This window comes from Eptesicus fuscus, chromosome 1 (assembly GCF_027574615.1).
Source record: "Eptesicus fuscus isolate TK198812 chromosome 1, DD_ASM_mEF_20220401, whole genome shotgun sequence".
Lineage (NCBI taxonomy): Eukaryota > Metazoa > Chordata > Mammalia > Chiroptera > Vespertilionidae > Eptesicus > Eptesicus fuscus.
The window spans coordinates 10,636,577-10,655,411 of NC_072473.1; the positions used below are offsets into that span (position 1 = coordinate 10,636,577).

At 40.7% G+C, this 18,835-nt stretch overlaps 1 protein-coding gene across 1 annotated transcript; it reads left to right on the forward strand.

Moving 5' to 3' along the window:
* The first annotated feature begins 432 nt into the window (after positions 1–432).
* LOC103297834 (40S ribosomal protein S20-like) lies at positions 433–14,260 on the forward strand. The gene is made up of 2 exons (XM_054714871.1): positions 433–472; positions 13,899–14,260. Exons 1-2 carry the CDS (start codon positions 433–435, stop codon positions 14,243–14,245), a joined length of 387 nt encoding a protein of 128 aa, XP_054570846.1. The 3' UTR covers positions 14,246–14,260.
* Positions 14,261–18,835: the final 4,575 nt, after the last annotated feature.

Below are 18,835 nucleotides of genomic sequence, written 5' to 3' on the forward strand. Positions count from 1 at the left end.
TGTCTGATTAGTGCTGTTGACCTGTGCTCAGAAGGGCCCTGACTGTGGCTTAACTCTCTATTGTTGTCATATTAAATAGTTTTATCTTTGAATTTGTGTTTTGTAAGTTAAGTCCTATGAGACAATAGAATATATGAGGGCTAGGGGTTTAGAGCCTGGCCCACTTTAAATCTACTTCTTACCACCTCAACACCTCCCTGGATGGGTTATTTACCACCCCCTTTCCTCTACCCACTGGATTCCCGGTCCTGCCTGGCCTCTCCTCTGCCCTGTGACCACTGCTACCTTCTACCTGGGTAGTGGAAGTAGCATTTGGGGGATGGGGTGGAGTGAAGTGGGTAAGGTGAGGTAGGGGATGGGGGAGGGAGATGCCAGGAATATTGGGGTGGGTGGGGCTTGGACATGTGCCCCATATGGAGTCTCAGGTGGGGCATGACAGAAGCCTTCCTCACCTTGGACTGGCAATACCATGGTGAGTTCAGCAGGCAACTAGGTAGGTATGAGTCTCTAGTCCACCCCTGATCCAGGTGTGAAAGTTGCAATCCCTTGAGGGTTGGCCATCTGCCATGGGTTGGGACAGTGGACTGTGGGGAGGGAGAATTGACTTCCCAGCTAGGACAGGACTGGACTGGGACTTGATGTAGGTCCAGTAGCTGGTGGGAGGGGGAGCCTGGCAAAAAGTGGACCACATGCACCTCATCACAGAAAGGGACTTCCAGGAGTTTGTGAGGGTTTAGCATGACCTTAATAGGAACTAAAAAGGAGAGAGAGAACACAGAGGGAAGGAAATATGTTATATTTAATACCTTTAATGACACTGTTTTTCTGCTTTTTTAAAACAAGGGGCCCTGCATTTTTAATTTGCACTAGGCCCAGCAAATTATATAGCTGGCCCTAGACTACAATGTATTTTCAATAGTTTCAATGAAAGGAAAGGGAGCCATATCTTAACACACCATTCTTCTATATTTTGCTCCTGAATTCTGCTGGCTATGGGTCCACATGGTGCTGCCTGCTAGAAGACCTGGCAGCAAGAATTGGAGTTGTACTTGCTACTGGTCCTGATCCTAAACTTTACATTCTAAATCTCATTGTTTTGCATTTAAACCATTGTGGGCTCTCTCCAGCTCCCTCTTGCCTTCGTGCCTTCAGAATGCATGTGCTTTGCTTGCCTTCCAAACCAGATGGAACATACCAGCTAACATCCAGGCACAGACAAAACACATTTTAAATGGTTTTGCCCCACAGGAAGGTGATAGCAGGACAGAGATGTTCATGAGACTCCCTTGAATAGCCATGTTGGAGTAGTATTTGGTGGAGAGGAAAGAAAAGGAGGAAAAGGGCAAAACATTTATAAAACAATACATAGTAACTACCATTTTTTAAGTGTTAAAATGTAGGTCTAGTCATTTATCTGATAATTAAGCAAAGCACATACGTCAATGGACAAGCCCAAGTGGAACCTGACGATGTCAGGCAGTAATAGGGGGGAAACAAACTTTCTGCTGTGAGAGAGTTAGAAGCGCTTTCCATTCCAAACTAACAAACAAAACAAAAGAAAATACTCCAGATGCACTTGAGTTTCAGGATTCATGAGTAGTTCAGGAAAGAACTGTTGGGCTATCTCAGCTATGCAGAACATTTTCTTCAGTTACTCCCATCAGTGACTGAGCTCATCAGTTTTGGAAGGTATCCTAGGATGTCTCATAGGCTGTTTGAAACTATTGATGTCAGATGATAGCACTGTTACCCCTTTTTCATCGCTAATTAATGGATTAAAAGTCCACTATAACAATGTTAGAATCTATAGCCCAGGAAGAAGGTGGTCCTGGACTGTTGCCTAGTTGTGTCGGACAGCATCCAAGGCTGCCAATGCCTGGCCATCAGTGTGCATTATAAGGGAGACAACAAACCCACCAATAATACTTCTGGAGTGGTTGCTAAGATTAGAAGCATCCATTAGTGGACTCTTGTTTTCAACGGAATGGAAATTTGTTATTTAGAAATTTTGTTTTGAATTATTAATTTATATAGAAATAAGAAATGCTTGGGTTTTTTAAGCCAGATCAGCTTGGGTCCACAAAGTCATTCTGCCTATTTTAAGATGAGGAAAGTCCATCTGTTTGTCTGGAAGACTAGCTCATGAGTACCTTGTTAAGTAGCAAATAATGGGCCATTTAGATGGTTGGTTTAGTTAAGTCTAGAGACTGCCTATTCTATATTTTAGCTCTTTATATATTTTGCCCATAATGTTGTAAAATGAGCATAAACCCTAATTCTGGTGGCATCTGGCTGTTCATGGCCCTTGCTTAATACCTCTAATTCTAACAGTAATAGCTTCCACTTACTCAGTTCTTGCTATGACCCAGGAATCACATTAAATGCTTTCAATATGCTGTTTTATCTTATGAGCTAAATGTTATTATCCCCATTTTGCAGATTAGGAAACTACCATTTAATGAGGTTAAGTAATCTGCCCAGGGTCACACAGCCATTAAGGAACAGAGACATGGCTTTACCATGTTTGCAGACTTCTAAATACAGGTTTGAAGAAAAAGGGAAAAGGCCATATAAAAATTATTATTGAGTTCTACACTTTCAAGTGGTAAAACTTAGATGATCCTCAAAGGACTAGTTCTCAGTTCTTCTGCTGTATTTCCAAACCTGGCAGAATCTATCTTGTTCAGGAGGAGGAGTGCATATGCACACGCGCGCGCGCGCACACACACACACACACAAATACACTTTTCTACATATGCACATATACATAACAGCCCTTGGTCATTCACACCAAAGCAGTCAGTAGACACCCTATTCTGGGATCCTTAAATCTCACAATCAAGTTAAAAGTTAAGCCAACTAGACAAGTGCTCTTAGACCAATCTCTGAGGACAATAATATTCCCAGTGGAAATCAGAAATATGGTACTATTTAACTCAGATCTCCACATATGACTACTTCTATAACCATCAAAATATAAATTGGTCCCACTCCAGCCAAGCAGACAGTGGAAATGAAAAAAAAATTATCTTGGTGCCAGCTCTGATTCCCCACTAAATAACTGTGACATTAATATTGAAAGTATATCATCTGAAGTACAAATTCTAAGTCTGCCTTGAGGACCAACATGTCTTGGTCCAGAACTGTTTGTGCTATGGGTGGTAGACCTCACTTCTGGCACCAAAGTGCTGGAATCTCAAGCATTATGTCTAGTCTTCCATCCCAACTACACTGTCCTCTTGCTCTCATGTATGGTCCAGTGCATGAAGTCCAGTGCTTTGTTTCTGTACTTGGACTTTTCCGCTGATCCAGTATGGAATCTAGGGAACAAATCTTGATTGCTCTGCTGGCCTTCAAGCTTCTCCCAAAGTTTGACTTTACATAGTAGATTTTCATTTTGACTTAGAGAAAACTACTTTTCTTGTTACATAGCCAACAGGCATGCTGCTGGGTCCATCCAGCCTGGCCTAGCCTAACATTTGGCCTGGGTTTCTCACAGCATGTTGACTATATCCCAACAGGGAGGCAGCTGGAGAGCAGGTGTTCAAAGAGAACTAGGCAGAAGCTGCAATGCTTTTTCTGACAAGGCCTTGGAAGCCGCATGGCATCACTTCTGCCACAGGCCAGATTCAAGATGGTGGAAGGGGAGAATTAGGCCCTACGAATTTATGGAAGGAGTGTCAAAGAATTTGTGGCCATATTTTTTATGAGAGAGAGAGAGAGAGAGAGAGAGAGAGAGAGAGAGAGAGAGAGAGAGAGATTTGTTGTTCCATTTATTTATGCATTCATTGGTTGATTATTGTATGTTCCCTGACCGAGGGTTGACCCACAACTGAGCTACCCAGCCAGGGCTGTAGCCATCTTTTAAGTTCCACAACAGTGTTAGCACTGGACACATAAATGAAAGAATGAAAGATGCCTATGTAAGCATGTCTGATAGATGTGCTTTCTAAAAGCTTCACTTCTATTAAAACATTGCATTTATTCTGAAATATTCTTAGATCCAAAATTAAGACAGTGATTTTATTTGAGAAAGGGTCTACTTATGCTAACTTCTTAGCATAAGGTAAAAGTAAAGAAAGAAGAGGAATGCAATGAGAGGCAGAGCAGCTATCCTCCTCTTCAGATATCCACCCCCTTTCACTATTTCCATGCCTGAAATTCCTCCAATAAAGGCTTTTTTCTATTGGATCTTGAGGAATTAATTTCTATCTATAGAAATTATCAGTCACTGATCATCAGAGAGATGCAAAATAAAATGACAATAAGGTATCACCTCACACCAGTTAGAATGGCTACCATCAACAAATCAACAAATGACAAGTGCTGGTGAGGATGTGGAGAAAAGGGAACCCTAGTACAATGCTGGTGAGAATACAGATTGCTGCAGCCATTATGAAAAACAGTATGGAGTTTCATCAAAAAATTAAATATGGAACTGCCATTTGACCGGGTGATCCCACTTATAGGAATATATCCTAAGAAACATGAAACATTAATCAGAAAGAACGTATGCACCCATATGTTTATAGCAGTGCAATTTACAATAGCTAAGATCTAGAAGCAGCTCAAGTCCCATCAGTAGATGAGTGGATAAAAAAAGCTGTGGTACATTTATACCATGGAATACTAAGCAGCAGTAAAAAAGAAGTATCTCTTACCCTTTGAGACAGCATGGAGGGACCTGGAGAGTATCATGCTAAGTGAAATAAATCAGTCAGAGAAAGAGAAGTATCACATGATCTCACTCATATGTGGAATCTAATTAACAAAATAAACTGATGAACAATATGGATTCAGAGACATGGAAGCATGGAACAGAGTGTGGAATCTCTGAGGAAAGGTGGGGGAGAGTGGGTAGGTGGGTGGGGAGGTAATCAACCAAAGACCTTGAATGCATATATGCATAACTCATAGATGCAGACAGTGGGGTGGTGAGGGCCTGGGATGGGGGGTGGGGGTGGGCTGGAGGGAGTCAATGGGGGAGAAAGAGGGACATTTGTAATACTTTCAACAATAAAGATTTTAAAAAACAAAACAACAACAAAAAAGAAACCATCCATCATGATACAGACACCATTTACAGAAGAATAACATCCTAGTTTTTTTTACATCTCACCCCTTCAGGTAAGGAGGAAATAGAAATGTTGAAGAGGAAATAGAAATGTTGGGCTTTCTTAGGTATGCGTTGGACACCGTTTCTCTCTATCTCTGCAGGAAATACTTCCAAAACTCCCAAGCAGCCCTTCAGAAGTCTTCCCCACACTGCTAACAGTGAAGGAGGTTGTGGTCCTTCCACCCTTAAAGCACAGCAAGAGCTCTCTTCATAGAAACCTTTTCATACCCTGACTTCTTTTGATGCCCTTGTTCTGGTGGAGGGTCCCAGCATCACAGAAACAACTTGAATGCTTCCACTGTGGTTTCTGCCTGTGGGGTTTCACCTTCTGCTCACTTTAGTATCTGATATCTGCAGTATTGACACCTCAGCTGAATCTGAGGTGGGACAAGTTCCATTCTAACTAACTGTTATGTAGGTTACACTGTTGTGTTAAAGCTAACAATAAGTGATTTTTTAAAATCATAATTCCTCCACAGCCAACATCATACTCAATGGGCAAAAACTGAAACCATTTCCACTAAGAACAGGAACAAGACAGGGATGCCCACTCTCACCACTCCTGTTCGACATAGTACTGGAAGTACTAGCCATTGCGATTAGACAACAAGAAGAAATAAAAGGCATCCAAATTGTAAAAAAAAAAGAAGTAAAGCTTTCCTTATTTGCAGATGACATGATACTGTACATAGAAAACCCAAAAGACTCCATCAAAAAACTATTAGACTTAATAAATGAATTCGGCAATGTAGCAGGATACCAAATTAACACCAAGAAATCTATGGCATTTCTATACACCAATAGTGAACTTACAGAAAGAGAGACTAAAAAAGCAATCTCATTTACCATCCCACCAAAAAAATTAAGATACCTAGGAATAAACTTAGCTAAGATTTGGAAACAGCCTAAGTGCCCATCAGCAGATGAGTGGATTAAAAAACTGTGGTACATCTACACAATGGAATACTACACTGCAGGTAAGAAGGAAGGAATTCTTACCATTTGCCACAGCATGGATGGAACTGGAGAGCATTATGCTAAGTGAAATAAGCCAGTCAGAGAAAGATAAATATCACATGATCTCACTCATTTATGGAATATAATGAACAACATAAACTGATGAACAAAAACAGATCCAGAGACAGAGAAGCATCAATCAGACCATCAAACCTCAGAGGAAAGGTAGGGGAGGGTGGGGGTAAGGAGGAGAGATCAACTAAAGGACTTGTATACATGCATATAAGCCTAACCAATGGACACAGACAACAGGGGGGTGAGGGCATGAGTTGGGGGGGTGCAATGGGGAGATAAGGACACATATGTAATACCTTCATCAATAAAGAAATTTTAAAAAATAAAATAATAAGTCCTGCATTCTAAAAATATCTCAGCCAACAGTTTACCAAGTTCCATGTTATTTAAGACTCTTGTTTGCCCTAGCTGGTTTGGGTCAGTGGATAGTGTTGGCCTTTGGACCAAAGGATTCCAGGTTCAATTCCAGTCAAGGGCACGTACCTTGGTTGCAGGCTCCTCCCCAGCCTGGGCCCCGGTTAGGGATCATGCAGGAGGCAACCAATTGATGTGTTTCTCTCACATCAGTGTTTCTCTCTGTCTTTCCCTCTCTCTTCCAATCGCTCTAAAAATCAATGAAAAAATAACCTCGGGGGAGGATTAAAAAAAAAAAAAAGACTAGTTTCTTCAACTCAGTCCTATTGATATGCTGACAGTATACTTTTTCTCTGCTCTTTGGCAATTTTTTATCAAGAGATCACTTTTCATCATATAACTGATACAGTCATTTCCAAGCCACCCCTGAGATTTGTAGGATCAAGTACAATGCGTTAAATTTTTGCATTTCCTACTCCAAATAAATAAACCTAAATGGAGGAGAAGTCCACTGGGAAACAAGTTCTGAGGAACAAAAGCAATTTCAAGTGACCTGTCTGAACCAGTTCTAGTGCCAACACTACTTTGTGTGGACTTGTTTATTAGTGGAATCCTATAAAATAAAAGCCTAATATGTAAATTGACCATCACTCCAACACAAGATTGCCGCCCTCATGTGGACACAAGATGGCCACCACAAAATGGCAAGCAGGGGAGGGCAGTTAGGGGTGACCAGGCCGTCAGGGGAGGGCAGTTGGGCGAGACAAGGCCTGCAGGGGAGGGCAGTTGGGTGGGACCAGGCCGGCAGGGGAGGGCAGTTGGGCGAGACAAGGCCTGCAGGGGAGGGCAGTTGGGTGGGACCAGGCCGGCAGGGGAGGGCAGTTAGGGGTGACTGGGCCAGCAGGAGAGGGCAGTTGGAGGTGACCAGGCCTGCAGGGGAAGACAGTTAGGGGCAACCAGGCTGGCAGGGGAGAGCAGCTAGGGGCAACCAGACTAGGAGGAGAGGGCAGTTGGGGGGGACTGGGCCAGCAGGGGAGGGTTGTTAGGGGCAATCAGGCCAGCAGGGGAGCAATTAGGCATCGATCAGCCTGGCAGGGGAGTGGCTAGGGGGTGATCAGGCTGGCAGGCAGAAGCGGTTAGGGGTAATCAGGCAGGCAGGGAGGCGAGCGGTTGGGAGCCAGCAGTCCTGGATTGTGAGAGGGATGTCTGACTGCCCGTTTAGGCCCGATTCCTTGAGGGGGTTCCAGATTGGAGAGGGTGCAAGCTGAGCTGAGGGACACCCCCGCCCCGTGCACAAATTTCATGCACCAGGCCTCTAGTGTTTAACATAAATGTGTTCACAAAAGTCATGCTTAAACAGACATTTAATTATAGAGGGAAGAATGTTTATCTCTGGATATTTTTTTCTTAGTGGTTTTTACATATTCCACTGTTTTAAAAGAGAACATATATTACTTTGATAATCAGGATATACACATGTCTATGTTTATTTACACATGTCTGTGTTTACATACAACACATAGGAACACTTAAAGAGTGAAAGAGTGGGGTAGAACATTGAAATGGTCTTTACAGCATTGTCCATAAGAAATATGTTGCTAAACACACAATGTAAATTGAAGTTGTCTAGTAACCACATTAAATAAATGAGAACTTAGCTCTGGCCAGGTGGCATCGTCCTGGACACCAAAAAGGTTACGGGTTTGATTCCCAATCAGGGCACATACCTAGGTTGTAGATCCGATCCCCAGTCAAGGCATGTATGAGAGGCAACCAATCTATGTTTCTCTCTGACATCAATGTTGATCTCTCTCTGTCTCTCCTGCCTCTCTCTAAAACATATCCTCTGGTGAGGATATTTAAAAAGTGATAACTTAATTTCAATTATACATTTTATTTAACCCAATGTATTCAAAATATCATTTCAACATGTAATCAATATAAAAAGTATTAAGAAAATGCTACATTATTTTTTTCATACTAAGTCTTTGAAATCTGGTGTGTACATTACACTTACAGCACATCTCAACTCACACTAGCCTCATTTCAATAGCTTAAAAGCCTCATATTTATAGTGGCTACCAAATAGGACAGCACAGCTCTATAATCTCTATGATGGTCTCCTTATAAAAGATTAATATCAAAGATATAATTAGCATGGATTTGTTCTCATGTGCTTGATCAAAATTCTAAGAAAATGAAAAATTTTGTTAAAAAAAAGAGCAAAGCATTCTTGTATTTGCTACTCTACAAAAGTTATATTTATGAACTGAACCTTCCATGCCCTTTAATGATTTGTTAAATCCCAAAGCAGTGTCTATATAAACAGTAAATTGCATCTCAAAAGCATGAGTAAACCCTAAAGGACAATAGATCAGTTCACATCATCTTTGAAAGTACAGAGACTATTGCTCTCCAATCTTTATTGGTACTTATCTTTTGAAGTAACACCTTCAAATCAATAGTTCTTTTCTATTTTTAATGTTCTTCTGCCATTAATCTGTCCTCATTGCCAATTTTTCTTGCTCAGCAAAGATTTGTACAGGTCCTGAGTGTTTCTCTAGGTTTTTTCCCTCTGTATGAGCAAATTGTATTTCATTTGGAGTGTGTTAAGTCATGTTGGTATTTAAAGATTGGCAGTACACCTTCATTTTGGACAAAAGGACAGTAATTCTTAGAGCTGATGCACGAAAAATAAAACTTGGGTCTTATGTGTCTTTTTTAAATTATGGTAGCAAAACAGCATAGAATATTAAGTTTGCCATCTCAACCACTTTTAAGTGTACAGTTCAGTAGTGTTAAGTATAGTCACATTTTTGTGCAACATTATGTGTCTTGGTGTACTTTTCTGGTAGATCTTAGTCAGAGAAACAAGTAGCCTTCCACCCTGCGTAAACAGGTTTATTTGACTTCTCAGGCCTCACAGATGGTTGGATAGGAATTTTACAGTTAGTTCATGGGCCTGTAGGGAACCAGGGAGGCATTAACTCCATTCGACCCACTGTGCAGTGGAGGCAGACAAGCTTTCCTCTCTTGAGGCTCCAAGATGGGGTGTCATCTTTTCTATGTTGCTATTTGAGTTTGAGAACACTCTGTGAAATGGTCAGGATGGTTATCTATGCCCCTATTGTTTCTCCTGTGACACTCTCAGTCAGCATGCACCCTTTGCTTTTGGACATCAGTAGATGTGGAAGACTTACCTGATGGTGACTAAGCCAGAATAAACACACCAAGTTTCAAAAAATCAGGTCTTTCAATTAAACCACATGTTAATACCACCTGTTTAGAGTGACCCAATAAAGGGCAGTGATGTTCAGAAATTTATATCTTAATAAGATCCTACATTAAACAGTGTTGTATTGTGACTCTCCTAAAAAGTAATTCTTACTGATAGAACTTTACTGACCAATGAAGTAATAGTTGTTCCTATTTTTGACATGCTACTGATCAAATGATGCTATGAAACTGCATGAATTTTATAATGCAACTGTTGACCTCAATTTAGCAATCTCATTAAACTATTTCTTAGTTTTCTAGAGATATTTTATTGTGATCACCTTTTTATTTTGAACAAGTTAAAACCTAACAGAGAAGTTGCTAAAATATTACAATGAATTCCCAATGGCCTGTACCTAGAGCTATAGATTGTTTTGCCATATTGTTTTCTCTCCCTCCTAGAGATATATTTTCTTTATTGAGGTGAAATTTACATAACATAAAATTAACCATTTTAAGTGAATAATTCAGTAGCATTTAGTGCATTCACATGTTGTATAACCACCACCTCTGTCTAGTTTCAAAACATTTGCATTACCTCAAAATAAAATCCTATATCCAGTAAGCAGTTACTCCCCATTTGCCTTCCCCTCAGCCTCTGGGAACCACCAAACTACTTTCTGTGTGATTTGCCTATTTTGGATATTTCATATAGATGGAATCATACAACATGTGACCTTTTTGCGTCTGGCTTCTTAGCATAATGTACTGAACGTTCATCTACAATGTAGAATGTATCCATACTTTCATCACAGATACTTTTCATTGAAGTTGTAAGTTGACTATAGAAGAACATTCCATCACCTGTGTTCACCTGCTCCCACTTCACCCCACAAATGGGTTGGATAGGATCGCAAAGACTCTTAAGACCCATAGTTCCTTTTAAATCAAGCACCCCTTGGGAGAAAGGGTGGATGTTTACTCGAGTACATGTGCATTTACATCCTATAATCTTATTGAATAGTATAAAATGGGCATAAAGAAGAAAATATCCAAAGATAACCACACTAAATAGCTATATCGCTCTGGATATGTCACAATCTCTCCTGTCTTCAGTTTCTTTATCTACAGAATGACGAGACTGCATCCAAGCCCTAATAGCCATTATGATGAGAATTGTATGATTCTATTCCCCAGACCAGTGGTTGGCAAACTGTGGCTCTCAAGCCACATGCGGCTCTTTGGCCCCTTGAGTGTGGCTTTTCCACAAAATACCACAGCCTGGGTGAGTCTATTTTGAAGAAGTGGCGTTAGAAGAAGTTGAAGTTTAAAAAATTTGGCTCTCAAAAGAAATTTCAATTGTTGTACTATTGATATTTGGCTCTGGTGACTAATGAGTTTGCCGACCACTGCCCCAGACAATCCAGCTTACACTTTCTTTAAATTTGTTATTCCAGAGAGCTACTTTTCCTCTGTGGTTTATTAGAGCAAAGTTGATATTGATGAACCATGGGGTTTGTGACTCTGGAGGTTACAAACTATAGATTGACAGCTTAACAGGATTGTGGAAATCAAACATCAGGAATATATTAAAGAATTAGCTGCCTAAAAAAAACACTATAGCTTGAATGAGTTTACAATTCAGTTGGAACTTAGGGATAGATGACCATGTGACAATAGAGATATTCATAACCAGAGGAAAAATCTTGTTAATAGAGATTAACTATTCAGCATAAACCACATATATATCCAGTAAGGAAATTGGTTAAAATGCCAACAAGAAATATCAGCCTGCTCTCACTCTTCACATGTCACTGCCCTCTTTGATTTGACCAGTCATCTGTGGGTCAAATGGTTACAGATGCTTCTGAAAAGTAAGTGGCAACTTAAGATTAAAGTTGACCTAACTGGTACACCAGACAGAACACTCTTTCTTGAATTAATTTTAGTGCTGCATTTATCTTTATTTGTTCCAATATCTATAATAATAAAAGTGTAATATGCTAATTAGACCAGACGTCCTTCCGGAAGGTCTTCAGGACGAAGCCAGGGCTGTAAGGGAAGCCCGGGTCCCAGGTGCCAGAGGGAAACTGGTGCCGGCAGCTGGGGGAAGGAAGGCCTACTCTTGCATGAATTTCATGCATTGGGCCTCTAGTCTATACTAATAAAAGGGTAATATGCTAATTAGACTATGAGACCTTCCGGACATCCTTCCATACAAAGCCATGGTGGCGGGGCTGAGGCAGAGGCGGTTAGGGTTGATCAGTTGGGGGTGATCAGGCTGGCGGGGGAGCAGTTGGGGCAATCAGGCTGGTAGGGGGGGCAGTTGGGGCAAGCATGCCAGCAGGGGGGCAGTTGGGGGTGAGCAGGCCAGCAGGCAGAGTGGTTAGGGGCGATCAAGCAGGCAGGCAGGTGAGCGGGCCTAAATCAGCAGTCGGACATCCCTCATGGGGTCCCAGATTGGAGAGGGTACAGGCTGAGCTGAGGGACACACACACACACACACACACACACACCGTGCATGAATTTCGTGCACTGGGCCACTAGTTGTATTATAAAACTTCAAACACACAGCAAAGTTTAAATAATTTTACAGTGAATCCCTCATGGAGTCTACCATCAACATTTTACTATACTTGTTATATCACATATTCATCTATCCTTTAATCTATTCATTCATCCATCTTATTTTTTGAATGATTTCAAAGTAAATTACAGACACCAGCATAAATGTCATTATGAAGCAGTAGTTCATTTTCACTGTATTTATGTATAAAACATAATTTATTTATACATTCTTGCAGTATAAATTGGAATTTTTTTTCAATTTTTTACTATTAAAAGTATCGCTCTTGTGAATATTCATCAAAAAATGTCCTAGTTCTAGCATACATACCTAGGACTGGGATTGCTACACCAGAAGGTGAGTGAATCTTCAACTTTACTAGAAAATACCAAATTGTTTCTGGAAGTGGTTATACCAACTTACACTTACACGATTAATGTAGAAGAGTTCTAATTGCTTCATATCCTTGCCAATAGTTAATTTCATCTCCATTTCAATTATTGTTAATTAGGAGGGTATGAGTGATATTATATTGTGGTTTTAATGTGCATTGCTCTGGTTATTAATGCAGTCAAGCAATATTTTCATGTTTCTTAAAAACTTATATTTCTTCTATTGCATGCCTGCTCAAGTCTTTTGTCCACTTTTTTACATTAGTGTTTGTCATTTTTCTTATTTACATATAGAAGTTCTTGGTATATTCTGAATACCAATATTTTTTTTGTTATGTTTGAAATATCTTCTCCCAGTTTGTGGTTTTTCTTTTTCATGTTTTTTAAAAGTATCTTTTATTGAACAGAAGATCTTAATCTTAATGTAACTTTGTTCTTATTTAAGAAAGTCATCTCTATTCTGAAGTCATACAGATATTTAGAGATCTTATTATCTCCTAAAAGTTTTGGGGTATTGCCTTTTGCATTTAACTTTTTAATCCATCCAAAATTTATTTCAGTGTTTTCTCATATGGAAAACCATCTGGACCTGGTGTGTTTTCTTTGTGGAAAAATCTGACTGATGATTCAACTCATTTAATGATTATAAGGCTACTCAGGTTTTCTATTTCTTCTTGAATCAAGTTAGGTAAATTATATATTTCTAGGATTTTGTCCTTTTCATCTACATTTAAAAGTTTATTGCCTTAGCCCTAGCTGGTTTGCTCAGTGGGTAGAGCAGCAACCTGCAGACTGAAGGGTCCCAGGTTCCATTCCAGTCAAGGGCACATGCCAGGGTTGCCGGCTCAATCCCCAGTAGGATGATGAATGCAGGTGGCAGCCCATCAATGATTCTCTCTCATCATTATGTTTCTATCTCTCTCTCTCCCCCTCCCTTCCTCTCTGAAAATCAGTAAGAAATATTTTTTTTAAAAAAAGAGAGAGAGCTCTTTAAGGAAAACGTGGTTGCAGCTGCAGTGCAGCTCCATCCAGCAGGCTCCTGACTCACCATCCGGCCTGCTACTGACTCATCGCTGTTTGCTCTCGCCTAGGAACAAGTAGGTTAGGAAGCCTCGCCACAGCCATGGCTTTTGGAGGGGGGTGGGAGAGGACAATGGGGGAAAAACAGGGACATATGTAATACTTTCAACAATAAAGATTTATAAAAAAAATAATAATAAAGATACTGGGAAGACACCCGTGGATCCAGAAGTGACGATTTACCACATTCGAATCCCTCTAACCAGCCGCAATGTCAAGTCCCTGGAGAAGGTGTGTGCTGACTTGATCAGAGGCACAAAGGAAAAGAATCTCACAGTGAAAGGGCCAGTCCGGATACTGACCAAGACTCTGAGAATTACTACAAGGAAAACTCCCTGTGGGGAGGGTTCTAACACTTGGGATCGGTTTCAGATGAGGATCCACAAGCAACTCATTGACTTGCACAGCCCTTCTGAGGTTGTTAAGCAGATTACTTCCATCAGTATTGAGCCAGGAGTGGAGATTGAAGTCACCATTGCAGATGCTTAAATCAGCCTTTTTAATAAATTGACTATCAGTTGTTAAAAAGAGAGAGAGAGGGGAAAAAAACAAGCTTTTTGTGTCAAAGGGGGATATATGAATTTATATATGCTTGTGGATGAATAGAATATGTCTGAAAGGATTAAAAAGAGTGGTTACCTCTGAAGAGAGAGTCTAGGGTTCTAATATAGAAGGAAGAGTTACTTTTCATCACATACCCTTTTGATCTGTTCTCACAGGTTACTTTGTATTTATTTGTATTATGTTTTAAATTTAAAATGTATTTATGTCAAAATAAATAAAACTTTGAAATGTTATTCCAGAGCTCAAAGCCAGACACAGTTCCCAAGCTCTCCCCAGAACAAAAAGAAAGAAAAAGGGTACTTTCTTCTCCCCCAGTTTACCTTCTGTGCCACCTTCCCTGCCTTATAATACCGCATTCCCAAAGTCATAGTTAGTGCCCCAATGACTCCTGGCCTCTGTGTCTTGTTAGCAGCAATTTTCTTCTATCACAGTTTTCCATTCAGTCAATACTTTGACCAACATTTTTTAAAATAGAACACAGGACCCTGAACTCGGAAATAAGCAACAACCAAAAAACCTCCAAGCATCTGAAATAGCAGCTGTCACCAAGCCCTATGTTAACACTCTTGACTTAGTTCCTCAAACCAGTGATTTTCAAACTTGAGCCTGCACCAGAATCACCTGGGGGCTTGTTAAAACACAAATTGCTAGGCTCCAGCCTCAGAGTTTCAGATTCAGTAGTCCTAGTGTGGAACCAAGAACTATTTATTTCTACCAAGTTTCTAGGTGAAGCTGCTGGTCCTGGTCTGGATATCCCATTTAGATTGTAATGAATTAGCCTAAGGTGCTGACCTTCACTAAAAGCTTTACTGAAACTCTCAATCTATATCTTTATCATCATAAATATAGTGCATATTCATTAGAGGAAACTTGGTTTAAAAATGAAAAGTAGAAAGAAAAATATATCACCCATTGTGCCAAGATTCAGACCTAACCACTCTTGACTTTTTTTTTTTTTTTTTTTTTTGGTTCTACAACTCCTAATCAGCCTAGTTATCAAATTCCCCAAGCCACTGCGGATTAAAAGCTGCTATCATGAATGTCAGGGGAGTTAGGAGGCAATTAAAAATGTGCCCAAAGATGGCCTTGATAAGGGGCAGCTGAGAGTGAAAGCAGGGAGAGCAAAATGTGAGTGGACACTGAACTAAATCCCCACATGCTTGAATTGAGCATGTTCTTCATCTGGACCCTATAATATGCACAAGGCATTATGGGACCTCTAAGGAGGGACATCCATCTCAGCCAATAAACAGGAAGACAAGGGGAAAAGTATTCCAGGAGACAGGAGGAGCACAGCCCAGAGGCTCCTGTGTGCAGGAGCCTAAGCAGAGCTGTATTTCAACCAGAGCATCCGCAGACAGGTAGGGAAGGTTAGAGGAAAAGTGTGAGGCCCAGAGGCTGTGTCACCAGAGGTGTTCTATACTCTCTTCCCAAGCTTGGGCTTTATCCTGCAGGCAGCGGGAAGCCATTGAAATATTTTCAAACAACAATATTACCTGAGGAGGTGAGTACTTTAACTAGACCTGTGGTCGGCAAACTGCGGCTTGCGAGCCACATGCGGCTCTTTGGCCCCTTGAGTGTGGCTCTTCCACAAAATACCACGGCCTGGGCGAGTCTATTTTGAAGAAGTGGCGTTAGAAGAAGTTGAAGTTGAAAAAATTTGGCTCTCAAAAGAAATGTCAATCGTTGTACTGTTGATATTGGCTCTGGTGACTAATGAGTTTGCCGACCACTGAACTAGACCAGGCGTCCTCAAACTACGGCCCGTGGGCCACATGCGGGTGTTTTTGCCGTTTTGTTTTTTTACTTCAAAATAAGATATGTGCAGTGTGCATAGGAATTTGTTCATAGTGTTTTTTTAAACTATAGTCCGGCCCTCCAACGGTCTGAGGGACAGTGAACTGGCCCCCTGTTTAAAAGGTTTGAGGACCCCTGAACTAGACCAGCGGTTAGGTGTGGAAATGCGGCTTTTTCAGTAGTACAGGCAGAGATGATTGTTAGTAAGCTCCAGAAAAGGGGTGGTGGTGGTAGAGATAAAGATGAGGGGGAGGATTCAGAAATACTCAGGTGGCAAAATCAGCAGGGCCTAGGGACTGACTGGGGTGGGTAAGAGGGAGAAGGAGCTGTGGAGGCTGATTCTCTGCAGAGCTGTGTGGTTGGCGGTGCCTCGCTTCCTGGAACAGAGAAGAGTAGAAGCAGAGCTTGTTCTGAGGGGAAGATGATGAGCTCAAGTTGAGTCTACGGAGTTGGAGGTTTGACATAATATCCCACTTCCCATTTTTCATATTCTCTATTACAGAAAACAGCCATTGCAGACCACATTTATAATCATTTTTTAAATAAAGAGGTTAAAATGAAAGATTTGATCATCCAAAAGAATTAGCTTTAATTTTCAGAAAATTAAGGAATGTGCGTTTCCTCATTCTTTGAGAAGTCAGATAAATGAGGCATTGCTCTGATGTGAATATGCCTTCAAATGAAGTGACATACATTAATCAGGCAGCTTGTCCATCAGTCGTTTATAAGAGACTTTGGGACTCAGAAGTTGTGTATGTATTTTCTACATCTGAATCTCTACAAAACTGTTTTGGTGAAGCTTTGGTCTTAGCTCGGCTTTTCAATGACTTGCTGGGGGCAGAGTTGGATATAATTATCTCCTTAGAACACAAGTGGATTTCCTAGAAAAAAGAGCAGCAGGGAACACGATGAACAGGATTGCCTCATGCTCTTGGGACAGTCTATTCACCACGCAGATCACTTGAGAAAAGAATCCAAAATCCACATCCAGAAAGTTGAAGAGGGAGGGAAGAGCTAAATTATCAGAGCCTGCAAGTGCTTTTGCTGGTTGGGGCCACTTCATCATTGGCCACAACTCACGGTGAAAAAGAAAACGGGCTTACAGAGTTCTATTTGCAATATTATGGGATATAATAAGTCTAAATGAGTCTGTTAGCATTCTTCTTGGTGTTTTCACATTTTTACACTTCAGTGAGGTGTTTGCAAAGACAATCTACCTGTCAGAGAATTCCTTTCAGGGGTCTCACCCCTAGATGCACATTGGAATCACCTGTGAAGCTTTAAAAAGGTCAGATGACTGGGCCCGTGCCAGAAAAATCTGATGTTATGGATCTGAGCATCTAGATTTTTTTTAACTACCAGGTGATTTTAATGTGCAGCTAGTGTTGAGAAGCAGTGAGTACATTCAAGCCACACTGCTAACAGGTTGTTTTAATTTTCCAAACATCTTAATGTCCACTCGGAGAACGTACCTAATTGAATTTTTTTAAGTTCTGAAAATATTTGAGTTAGGACAAAAGTAAAAGAAAAGAAAATGAAAATCTCCCAGTTTTGCTCACAGATTCATAGCTAGGCCAAGCCCACTAGACAAACAGACAGCTGGGCCTTTGACTACCAGCATGAACCCTAAAATCAACATGTGTAAAGTTACTTCTTGTGCTTCTTTCATTCAGTGAGCTGAAATTGAACTAGATTTCAAAGAGTGAGGTTCCATGTAATTGTCAAGAGGGTACATTGAGAACTTACTAAGTGTTAAGGCACTATTTACATCTTTTGCATTTGCAAACTCATTTAATTCCCCTGCACAATCCCATTTCATAGATGAGAATGTGGAGGCACAGAGCAGTTCAGGAAATTGTCCAAATCCACAGCCAAGAAATGGAAGAATTGAGACTCAAATCCAGAAGTCCTGAGCTTGCACCTTTGTTTTATTTTATTGTTTTTTACTATTGACCCCTCTACTCCAGACCCTCCCCCCAAGCCTTCACCACACTATTGTCTGTGTCCATGGGCTATGCATATATGCATATAAATTCCCCAGTTAATCTGTCCTCATCCCCACCTTCCCTCTGAGATTTATCAGACTGCTCCATGCTTCTCTGTCTCTGGATCTATTGTGTTCATCAGTTTATTTTGTTCATTTGATTCCACATATGAGTGAGATCATGTGATACTTATCTTTCTCTGACGGGCTTATTTTACTTAGCACCATAATCTCCACGACCATCCATGCTGTCTCAAAGGGTAAGAGTTTCTTCTTTATTATAGCCAAATAGTATTCTGTGGTGCAAATGTACAAAAACTTTTTTTACTGCTCATCTACTGATGGGCACTTGGGCTGTTTCCAGATCCTAGCTTTGTAAATTGTGCTGCTATGAACATAAGAGTGCATATGTTCTTTCTGAATGCTGTTTCAGGTTTATTAGGGTATATTCCCAGAAGTGGGATCACCCGGTCAAATGGCAGTTCCATTTTCAATTTTTTGAGGAAACTCCATAATGTTTTCCATAATGTCTGCACCAGTCTGCATTCCCACCAGCAGTGTACTAGGGGTCCCTTTTCTCCACATCCTCACCAGCACTTGTCACTTGTTGATTTGTTGATGGTAGCCATTCTGACAGGTGTAAGGTGATATCTCATTGTCATTTTAATTTGCATCTCTCTGATGATTAGTGACTTTGAGCATGTTTTCAGATGTCTCTTGGCCAACTGTATGTC

Bases quoted from the DNA above. Each gene is read 5' to 3' on its own strand.
- LOC103297834 (XM_054714871.1), top strand. From the start codon at position 433: ATGACAGAAGCCTTCCTCACCTTGGACTGGCAATACCATG. The intron at 473-13,898 runs GTGAGTTCAGCA...ATAATAATAAAG, and splicing joins CTTGGACTGGCAATACCATG to ATACTGGGAAGACACCCGTG.